At 32.7% G+C, this 11,117-nt stretch overlaps 3 protein-coding genes across 3 annotated transcripts; 2 read left to right on the forward strand and 1 right to left on the reverse strand.

Moving 5' to 3' along the window:
- Window positions 1–1,132: 1,132 nt before the first annotated feature.
- mRpS7 (mitochondrial ribosomal protein S7) lies at window positions 1,133–2,581 on the reverse strand. Its single transcript, XM_028318866.1, has 4 exons — window positions 2,416–2,581; window positions 2,139–2,330; window positions 1,655–1,889; window positions 1,133–1,432 (listed from the first exon to the last, which is right to left on the reverse strand). Exons 1-4 carry the CDS (start codon window positions 2,472–2,474, stop codon window positions 1,214–1,216), a joined length of 705 nt encoding a protein of 234 aa, XP_028174667.1. The 5' UTR covers window positions 2,475–2,581; the 3' UTR covers window positions 1,133–1,213.
- Window positions 2,582–4,797: 2,216 nt separating this feature from the next.
- Polr1F (RNA polymerase I subunit F) lies at window positions 4,798–6,338 on the forward strand. The gene is made up of 4 exons (XM_028318863.1): window positions 4,798–5,099; window positions 5,196–5,387; window positions 5,504–5,656; window positions 5,846–6,338. The coding sequence occupies exons 1-4, from the start codon at window positions 4,921–4,923 to the stop codon at window positions 6,237–6,239; spliced, it is 918 nt and encodes a 305-aa protein (XP_028174664.1). The 5' UTR covers window positions 4,798–4,920; the 3' UTR covers window positions 6,240–6,338.
- Window positions 6,339–9,094: 2,756 nt separating this feature from the next.
- Window positions 9,095–9,923, forward strand: LOC114363205 (transmembrane protein 186). The gene is made up of 2 exons (XM_028318864.1): window positions 9,095–9,462; window positions 9,544–9,923. Exons 1-2 carry the CDS (start codon window positions 9,213–9,215, stop codon window positions 9,837–9,839), a joined length of 546 nt encoding a protein of 181 aa, XP_028174665.1. The 5' UTR covers window positions 9,095–9,212; the 3' UTR covers window positions 9,840–9,923.
- Window positions 9,924–11,117: the final 1,194 nt, after the last annotated feature.

Here is an 11,117-nt window from a genome sequence, read left to right on the forward strand (position 1 = left end):
AAATTGTTCCCTATTTTTACAAATTAATAAATTAAGTAGGTATGAAATGAAATAACCTTTTCACAATTAATTATTTATTTATAAGTTCCTACTTACAAAGTTTACGTACTGCAAAGCAAGTGTTCAAAGTGTCCTCCGTTTTGATAGAGGCACAGTCTAGCACGGCGAAGCGTAGGTTTTTCGCTTTAGTTTTCGCAACACATAAACGTTTTGTCTTACAGTTTCACTAAACAATCCTTTCATGTAACGCGTTTACACTGTTTATCTCTTCTGCGCATACCAGTCGTTTCAAGTCACTCCAAAAATCGTGGATCGTGGTGACCAAGCTACTGGACCCCTCGTCCAATCCACTGTTCACCAAACGTATTATTCGCGCACTTGACGTCCTTATTGTGGGGGAGTACCATCCTGCTGGTAGTAGAGCATTTATTTTGGTGTAACGCTAAGGGTACGTCATCAAGCATTTCGTCTAAGACGTCTTGCATACACTCCAAGCTCCATTTTGATTAAATTATTCGTTGTTTGAATACACTTCAGTCATTTTTGTATTATTTATAACGTGATTTGTGATTGATGAATTTCTCAGTTTTTTACAAGTGTCAAAAAGACATTTTAAAGACAATAGATTGCAATAGATATTTAAAAATACAATAAAAAGTAAAAAAGTCTTCATCGCCATCGCCAACAAGTGATGTGCATGCGTTACGATAATTAGTGGTGTGTTTAACAGATTGTCGATAAAATAAAATACTCAAAATTAAAAAAAAATATTTTCGGGCATTATTTTTTTACGGATTTGTGTTCAGTATCAGTAATATAGTTACCTCTGTAAATATGGCAAGAATGCAAAGTAACACCCTGTATAATATGCCTCAAGCTAGCACCCATAACACAAGCATATAAGTTGCTTACTTTGGGGATAGCTGGCACTGTGTGAAATTGTCCAAAGATTTAAAATAATAAATTAATGTAAGTGATGAAGAAGAAGCAATATGAGTAACCTTCTAAGACTCTTCTCTTCTACTAGAATAGAAAGTCTACATTTATTAGGGAAGGTCTTATCAAAATGTAAATAGTATTTTCTCAGATTGTCTTACATGAACAATAAATGCATTAAGTAATAATAACAAAATTAAATCACAAAATGGCTTTATTTCCAACACTGCCTAATATTTACACAACTATACTATAACACATATTAACAAGAAATTGCCTATTGCCATCTATAGTGTGCATAGGCTCTGTTAGCTTCACACTGCCTATGCAAATCTTGTTTCCTCTTGACTACTTTCCCTGTGTTATTTGCTGCATCAAGAAGTTCCCAAGCAAATTGTTCTGGAAAATGGATGGTTCTTTCTTTGTCATTTGTGGCTTCCAACAACCACTTTATAGCCAGGAAGAGGGATCTTTTTTCTGTTATAGGTCCTGGTACCTAGAAAAAAAAAATTGAACTTTACTGTGTCAGGAATTTTGTTATTAAAATTCAAATTCAAATTCAAATTTTTTATTGCATATTAAGTGTTACAAAAGGTCATTACATTTAATATTGTATGGTACCTAGTTTGTGCCTTGGTAAGATATTTTTAAATTTGTAGATTATTCAGAAATATAAATTCAATATTTTAAATATGGTGCAAAAGGTATTATTACTAACCTGGTAAGTTATACCACCTCTCTTTATGGGAGATAATTGTAATAAAGGTTTTGAATTTTCAATAGCTTTATGTAAAACTCTTTTAGGATCCAACTCAATTTTATTTTTTTCTTCAGCTGTTGAAGCCAAATGATACCGCTCAATTTGTGTTCTTTTTATATTTTCAAAAGCTTTCTCAACAAGGCTGCGAGCCAATTGTTTTTTGCCCATTTCCATTACATGATTTATCACCTTGCTGAAAATAAAAATAAATTTACATAGTTAAAAAAACTGTTTTACTCAACATTTTAAATTAAGTTCTTGATATAGCATGATATATCATTTAGAGGATAATTATTATTTAACTCATTAAATCCAACAAGCTGACATGCCACAGGTCACAATGGAAGAGTAGGTAATCTGATTAAAATGTCAAACATTCAAGAAACAAATAAGTACGACTTGTAGAAATTCGATAATAAAACAGGATGTATCTGAAACTAACTTCACAAGTGGATCATGGTAGGCTGAACTAGTTTCATATACAGCTGGCGGCTTTACAGGAACAGCGGCCAACTTGGATAGGTCACTACTCTCTATCAGTTTTGCTTGGTCTTCTTTTCTAAACACCGGATTTTGGAAGAAGTCTGGGAAGCTGGTGGGTCTTGAATAGAACCTGTGGTGTGATACAGCCACTCTGGAAACGTATAAAAACACTAGCGTAAAATATCAGTCCAATAATAATAACTACTTAACACAATTTTTAGGTTATCTTATTATACCTGGATAAATCTTGACTTATTTTGAAGCTATATTTTGGTATAACACGTAAGTTGTTCATTTTGCTCAATTACTTCGTATATTTACAAAAGAATTCCAAATAAATTATGAAATGTACAAAAATTCGTACATCGGCAGTTTTGACGTTGTTGACATAAGTTTTTTTTTCTATCAACCAAACTACAGCTGACTTGAGCTTTGGAGAATTTGGAATCAAGGCACAAGATAAGGTCTTAGCGTACTTATTTTTTTCTTAATTTTATTAATAAATTTATCTCTTTCTCTGTTACTGTTTCGCTTAGCCTCCACCTTTCGAATTTTAATGAGCGACCTATAAATTCACAATCATTCAGCAAAATTCGTTTTTAAAGAGCTAAAGGTTTCAAGAGAGATCAGCCCGGTCAGCCCCCCTGCTGTAGGCCTAAGATGCACCTAGAGATGGGTTTTCACCCGGGTAAAAACCCACATGAGGGTAAAAACCCAATAAAAACCCGTTTCATTCCACCCGTGGGTGTTTACACCGGGTGAAAACAAATAATTTTATAATTATTTCAATTGGTATCTTTTCTTTATTTTTATTGAATTTTTCTCATTTAAGTTTATCCCACCAAAAACATTCTGTAAAAAATTAGCCAAGTCTCGATGGAGCTGCCTGTTTATCTCTAAAAAGTAATGAAATCTAGACAGTCGTGCCAAGTCTATGGTTCCTTACTGCGATTTCTTTATTATTATTTTAATGTTGTGTTACTTGGCCGTTGAAGGGTACCAAACTAGATGCTCCATGACACCATTGTACCAATTTGTCGCCAAAATCGCTACCCATTGACGATGGAAAATAAATTGCACTTGGAAAACGTTGATTAAATAACCAGTCAATTGTAGGCTTAATAAAGCTGCGTATTTCAATAATATTTATGTATGATTATCTTAATAAAGATTGTTCAACGGCCAAGTCACACAACATTAAATATAATAATAAAGAAATCGCAGTAAGGAACCATAGACTTGGCACGACTTTGTCTAGATTTCATTACTTTTTAGAGATAAACAGGCAGCTCCATCGAGACTTGGCTAATTTTTTACAGAATGTTTTTGGTGGGATTTCACTTCTTTTTGTAGAAAGTGGCATAATTATTTAACGTCGGCGTCTTTTCTTTTAATATCATCGACATTTTTTTTACGATATTAAACACAAATAAACTCAACGACCTTTAAAATGGACAACGAATCAGAAATTGTTTTAATAACAAGTGCCACGCCATCTAGCGATGAGCGGTACAGGCGAACACCACGGTGCCGGTGTGGCGCTAGTAGTATTGATTATGAATGTGGTGTTACTCCAGATTTTCGATTTTCCTAGTTTTTATAGTTTTCCCTTTATACCCGGGTAAAAACCCACATGAGGGTAAAAACCCAATAAAAACCCGTTTCATTCCACCCGTGGGTGTTTACACCGGGTGAAAACAAATAATTTTATAATTATTTCAATTGGTATCTTTTCTTTATTTTTATTGAATTTTTCTCATTTAAGTTTATTGATTAATAAGTAATAAGTCAAATTTAACACTAATATGCATTTATATCGTGGCCAAATCGTAAAATTGATCACGTTATGATGATGTGACCAATTATTTTATAAAATGGTGTTATTTCAAGAATCGTTGAACCGATTTAGAAGAAATTTAGTAGGAACACAATAATTTGTGATCATGGCAAGGACATGGAGGGGGGGGATGCCAAAGATCTTCTTCTTCTTCTTCTTTGGTTTATGGCGATGAACTTGCGTTTTTTCGCCACTGAGGGCACACTATTCCGCCAATGTCACGTGCGCAGCTTTTACACAGTGCAGTGGTTATAAAATAAGTAATTTGTAGCTGCAATTTAAGCAAACTTAAATACCTAAAACAAACAGACATCACAAATAAGACAACACAATACGTGAAAATAAAATATAAAAAGAACAAACAATAAAATTATGGGAGACAATAAAAAGGGATGTTGTTGATGCCAAACTCTCTCTTTGATGACATTACGGTATAAAGTTACAAATAACAACACCAACTACAAAGTACTTCTGCTTAAAATAGGCGATATCACGCCATTTTATCGATTTTGCCCATAAAAATTGACGTCGATAAAAGTCATCACGGCGCGCATCTTAGGCCGACTGGACAGTCTGGACAAAATGCAAAATGTAACAGTTTTTATGAAGAAAGGTGGTCGGGAAGCCTTTTTGTATGGAGTTTCAAAGTGCCATTTGTCTAGACCCACAGATTACGATTAGAAATGACGCAATGTGCATACATCTTTATAATGTGCCTAAATTACAAAACTCGGGGCTGTGATTTAACTGTCAGTAGCGCGGAAAAAAAAATAAAAAACAAAATGTGATCAAGCAAATGTCAAAATCACTCGCGAAACAATTTAATTTCTGAGAATGCCATTGTTTATTTTGTTATTTCTGTACCCATTTTATCTAAATTAAAGTTATCGATGCATTTAACAATATGTCGACAATCATAAAATTTGATCTCAAAGAATTAAGAAAACTAGCAAGTGACAAAAACTCTTGTGTTGTAGAAAAGAAAGTAACGCAGAACCTAGCATTACAACCATGGTGTCTTGGAAATCTGAAGGAATCTGTTAAGAATTTATTAGATTACAAAATTGGAAAATTTGATAAAGAGTGAGTAACTGACTATCTTTGGTATTGCGAAATGTACCACGATGCTCAATATCTTTTAAAACCCTCTTCACATAATAACACTTTTCAATTTTTCAGATTCAATGGGATCCTGTTGAGCTATAAAAACCTACGGATATTACAAAATGTCGGATCTATTCGAAATGATAACGCTGACATACATTTTCAAGTACAAGCAGACTATTTCATATTTCGACCTCATGTTGGTGCAACATTAAAAGGTGTAGTTAACAAGAAGAGTCCTACTCATCTAGGAATTCTTGTCCACAGGTACTGTTTTATTTAATTTCTACCTCAATATTATATGTAATAGTAAAAGTAATGAGTAACGTGATTTATTTCTAAGGTATTTCTGTTGAATTAATTTAATTTGTTTTATTTTTTAGAGTATTTAATGTTGTTATCCCTCGTCCAACTGAAGAGCCAGGAAATAAATGGATTGGATCAAGTGTTGAAGAAGGACAACAAGTTGTTTTTCGGATAGTGGTTTTAGATTTGTATGGAGCATTGCCTTACATCAGAGGAGAATTGGATGAAAGGTAAAAAAATATTTGTGTAGTCATTGAATATGATGTCAGTATTTATAAGTTTATGTTCAATTGATTATTACCTTTAAGGTACAAGATTTGTCTGTAATATTAGTGTATCTAGAATTCTAGATACTTGACTTCTAGCAAGTATTAGGAAGTGATAAAAATAATATCTCATTATCGTTTGTTGAATTTCAGATGGCTGAAACTTGGTCCTGATGGTGATGATGAAGAAGATGAGCCAACTTCTAGTCAACCAATGAATGTGTCTTACATCAACTTTGATAAAACCAAGCCGCATGTACCAAAACAAATTGGGGATGGATTACCTAACACCACTTCCAAGTCTAATAAAACGCACTCTAAATTGAATATGTCCAAGAATCAGACCAAAAGCAATTCCATGAATCCAGATAATCAACCACAAGAAAGTAAACAGAGTCCTGCCAGAACCAAAAAAGTTGAAAGTGAGATTAGTGTTGTTACAGAAAAAACGAAAAGCAAAAGACAAAGCAAAGCATTAGAACCAGATTCAAAGCAATCAGCAGACATCAATACAAGACCATCAAAGAAACATAGAAGAGAAAGTTAGAATACAATTATTTATTTGGAAAATTCACTATTTTACATTTACAAACTACTATAGTAAAGTTTACAATGTACTTTGATTTAATAAAATAATAAACTTTTATTTTCTGTTATTGACTTACTAAAACTATACATGATCAAGAAGAATCAAATATCTAACGCGTGCTCGGTACTTGCATACTAATTTGGGAAAGGAACAAAGCCGCAAAAATTAAGCTATACTCAACATCAAATAAATCGCACCTTCCGCGACGGGAACTTTAAAGATTTTCTTCTGACACAATCATGATGGGGTCCGTGGCCGAGTCCCCCAGTGTTCGACGCACCCGTGGTCGACGCCCCCGGTCAGTTAAATTCGATTTGAAGCAATTTTTAATCAAATGTACAGTCAGGCACAAAAATGTTTATAAACAAATATTTATTAATGAAATGAAAATAATTCCTACAAAAGCTTTTTGGTTCTTACTACTGCTGGTTTTGGGTTAAAATTTTGCTCCCAGCCCAGATTGTATAATTAGCGTCAAACATGCATAGTTCAGTATAATAATTAGCTTGTGAAACTTTTTTCGTTGACTGTACTTAGTGCAAAAGCCGAAAAAAATATGATTTAAATTTATTTAAATCGGGGGCGTCCACCACGGTGCCGCGGTGCGTCGAACACTAGGGGAATCGGCCACGGACCCTCATGGTGCCCCAACAATATTGGTGTTATTTTAAAAGCCCAAATAAATAAACTTAAAGAAAAACACACTTAATTTCTTAATAAACCATTGACATTGTAATATACCTTAAACAGGGTGTTAGGTAAATGGGTATATGAGCCGACACTAGCCCATGTTAACATGGTCATATAAATGGTATGGTGAAGTCAGAAATTTGATATCATCATTTTAATTTTCATACAAAATAAATTTTATAAAATCCGATTTGTATGAAAATTAAAAAAATTAAAATGATGATATCAAATTTCTGACTTCACCATACCATATGACCATGTTAACATGGGCTAGTGACGGCTCATACAGGGTGGAAACGATAAGTGATCTCACTCGATTATTTCTAAACTACACAAGATATCCAAAAACTGATTACTGATCCTAAAAGTGCTTCACGAGCTCTATCCAACGGTACCAACAATAGGTTACAAAATAAACTGGATCTATCTGAAAATTCAATGTTTCCAGTCTCCATACATTTAGTAAAACCACATAATATTAAAAACTATACAAGATATCCAAAAACTGGTAACTGATCCTGAAAGTGCTTCACGAGCTCTATCCAACGGTACCAATAATAAGTTATAAAATAAACTGGAACTATCCGAAAATTCAATGTTTCCAGCTTCCATACATTTAGTACTGCCACAGTCATGGCACTCATGTCTTTATAATATTATAGCAAGCAAAGTCTAAAACCAATGTTTTTCATGAATAATTTTAAATTAGAATGTAATTTACGAGTTAATTTTAAGTGTTTATTATTTAAAATAAAAATAAAATATCACTTCTAATATTGTGTGGCTGGCATAGTGGCATACATTTAGTATTTTAGTATGGAGGCTGAAAACATTGAATTTTCGGATAGATCCAGTTAATTCTGTAACCTATTACTAATATCGTTAGAAAGAGCTCGTTAAGCACTTTCAGGATCAGTAATCAGTTTTTCGATATCTTGTATAGTTTAGAATTAATCGCTTGAGATCACTTATCGTTTCCACCCTGTATATACCCATACCCTTAGATTAATTTATTAATCTAAGCCCATACCCATTTACCTAACATGATCTCACGTGTCCTCTAAAACAGATGGATAGCGAGCGTAACTAAGTATTTTTTGAAGAAGTGACTCTGGCTGGATCCTCCTAGACACATTTTTGGGGTAAAAACCTTTCCTTTAATGAAATGAAGTTTAGAACTAGGCATATAAATGGTGCCAATATTAGTAGGAAGCATACGTTTGAAAATGCTTGTCGCGGGAGGTGAGTTTATTTATTTGATGTTCATAGTTATATTTCGGCCATGTTCCTTTCCCAAATTGTGTAGTACCAAGCTCGTTTATTCTATAGGTATGTATGGTCAAAAACATAATACGTCAATGGGCCAACCATGAAGCTATAGATAAAAATGGAGGCCCCACTCCGAATACCTACTTGAAGCACAACCTTTGTATCACTATCTCGCTCTCTGTGGGCAGACTCTCTCTTTCTAAATAAACAAAAAATATAAATTTGCTCAAAGTCAATTAAACTCAATTTAAAATCTGTATTTCTTGACATAGGTATAATTAAATGTTAATTGTAAATACTGGTAAAACGTTTTAGGAAGAAATTACTGTGAAAAATGTTTACAAATGATCCAATGTCGGAAATCCCGAAATAAACACTTACGCGTGGAATCTTAAGTCATTTCCAGGACACCACGTACTACCGCAACCACGCACTACAAAATTTTGCACCATTTCTTGTGATAAAACAATGATTTTGTCCTGTAAAAAATCTCAAACGAAATTAACTGCCTAATAAACAAAATAGTAAACAACCGCCATGATGGGCATGGGCCGGATTGGGCCGATGTTGCCACATGGTACCGATTTCCCAGGAATTGGGATTGTAATTCCCTGATTCGCCAACACATTAAGCCTAAACGGCCGACAATTTTGTGATTTTTAATTTATCTAGGAGATAGCAATACTACAGTTCACACTAAAAAGAGAGGTAGGGCCACAGGGAGCGAGATAGATATAAGTAGGTATTTGACTCAAGTTTTTGTTCCAAGTTTGCCCTCCATTTTTATCTTTAGCTTCATGGGGCCAACCACAGATGTGTGTAGTTCCCTGTCTCATCTGTGGTGTAGTTCCAACAACTGACAGTCGGCAAAATAAATTGACTTGAGTTTACGAAATTACAAATGTCAAAAAGAAAATATTTTTGGTTATGTTATTGTCTAATGTGAAGAGAAGTTCCAAATAAATATAAATAATGGCTTATTTAAGATCTTTACGAAACCAATTTAAATATTTTACATACCAAAAAATGAACTTTTCACAAGAAATAACTGAACCTAAGTTTGAAACGGTATTTTCATTTCCTTCAATAAAGTATATTGCCATCATAAACAGACTTAAAATGTATCACATCTTCGGAACTTCTATTGGTATACCTGGTTGTGGAGTTTTAGAAATGGCCAATGCAGTGCCTCCTACCACTTTTTTATCTGCATCATATATTGGTAATTTGAAACCCAAAATCAATTATTTTTCTTGAATATTTGCAATAAATCATTAATAACTATGTTTCTTTAATGTTACAGGTTTGACTGGAGCAGCTCTATTGTGTTTAGCAACTTTACCATTTCGTAATATTATTGGATTCTTGTACATAAGTGAAGATAATAAATATATTAAAATATCATCTGTAAACTATTGGGGAAAAAGAGTAGACAAAGTCATACCTGCTGATGACTGGATGCCACTTCTTGATATGTCCTCAAAACCTATGGATCCAATTTACCTTTCACCGCAACTTACAGATGGAAGTACATATAAATTATTAGTCAAATTTGGCAATGTATTAAATGCAAAAAAAATGGGACAAGTTTTAGAATAATTTTAAAAGATACTTATGTAGTCATTTGTAAATATTTTTAATTAATTAAACTTAGTATGATCAAAGCTTTTGTTTCATTTTTAAAGTAAACTAACTTTGATAGTGTAGTAACTGGGGATACTATTTTAAAGCCATAAGATAGAAAGCAGCCAGACACAATGTTTGAGACTGTATATTAATTTCCACTTCAATAGACTGCATGGGTTATTGAATCTAAATCAACTTATAAAATCCGGCCCACCATCCAGTGCAAGTTGAACCTAATACATTTGTATTCATTACATTGTTTCCTTTTACAACTCTTTATTGTTAAAATAAAGCTGTGTATCATAACACAACCAGTGTGTTAAGCAAGGGCAATAAAAATCAGGATTTGTTAATGAAAAGTAAAACCATAAGATTTACTAATGTATTATTCTATTTCTTATATTATTTTTCGGAACCAAATCTTATAAATAGTAATTTTGAATAAATACAGTGAAAATTAATTGCTATAAGTCATAATAATAATTAATAAAATGGTTTGCGAACATAGTGTATTGCATCCATAAAAAAATGGTCACTATATGAAATGTAATAATATTGTTAATATTCTTATTTATTTATTTATTATCTGTTTGTATATACAAATTTATAAAACTATTAACTACATTATGTGTTTTTGCATGCTAAAATTCATTTCTGACTAATTCTGGCAGCTGGATAAAATTTACTACAAGCAAGTTTCATTCCTATTTACCCGACTGCAGAATGGAGGGTAATTTTTTTAAACTTTACATACACAAATGAACATTATTATAATTAGGTACTTCTGTTCCCAAAACAAAGTTACATAGGTTTTATACAGAAATCAAAATAAGCAGCTTATCTTAATGGTAAATGGAACTATTTATACTTACATAAACATTATTTGAAACTTATTTTTTAATCTAGTTTCAGGACAAATATACTTGCTGAAAATAATTATCTACTTTGGGAACTTAGTATACATATAAGTATAACATTTATTATTTAGGGTGTATGTATAAAATATTTCTTTTTACTGTACCTCACGGTATTAATTCAAAGAATTGTCCTACTTGTCCTAACAAATACTACTTCATTTCATTCATACAGAAATACTTAATTTTAATATTAAAATTACATTTCTAACAACATAAACTGTCATCATGGCAGGTATTTTAAATGAGGCAAGCCAGTCAACATAGATTTAAGAACTGTCAAACATTATTATTCTCTATTTTAATGATCAAGTACCTGATTTAAAAGGGTGTTTAA

Source organism: Ostrinia furnacalis, unplaced genomic scaffold, assembly GCF_004193835.3.
Source record: "Ostrinia furnacalis isolate ACB-3 unplaced genomic scaffold, ASM419383v2 OfSCF7018, whole genome shotgun sequence".
Lineage (NCBI taxonomy): Eukaryota > Metazoa > Arthropoda > Insecta > Lepidoptera > Crambidae > Ostrinia > Ostrinia furnacalis.

Bases quoted from the DNA above. Each gene is read 5' to 3' on its own strand.
- mRpS7 (XM_028318866.1), bottom strand. From the start codon at position 2,474: ATGAACAACTTACGTGTTATACCAAAATATAGCTTCAAAATAAGTCAA. The intron at 2,331-2,415 runs GTATAATAAGAT...ATACGTTTCCAG, and splicing joins ATAAGTCAAGATTTATCCAG to AGTGGCTGTATCACACCACA. The intron at 1,433-1,654 runs GTTAGTAATAAT...TTTTTTTTCTAG, and splicing joins GAGGTGGTATAACTTACCAG to GTACCAGGACCTATAACAGA.
- Polr1F (XM_028318863.1), top strand. From the start codon at position 4,921: ATGTCGACAATCATAAAATTTGATCTCAAAGAATTAAGAAAACTAGCA. The intron at 5,100-5,195 runs GTGAGTAACTGA...TCAATTTTTCAG, and splicing joins ATTGGAAAATTTGATAAAGA to ATTCAATGGGATCCTGTTGA. The intron at 5,657-5,845 runs GTAAAAAAATAT...GTTGAATTTCAG, and splicing joins AGAGGAGAATTGGATGAAAG to ATGGCTGAAACTTGGTCCTG.
- LOC114363205 (XM_028318864.1), top strand. From the start codon at position 9,213: ATGGCTTATTTAAGATCTTTACGAAACCAATTTAAATATTTTACATAC. The intron at 9,463-9,543 runs GTAATTTGAAAC...TTAATGTTACAG, and splicing joins TTTATCTGCATCATATATTG to GTTTGACTGGAGCAGCTCTA.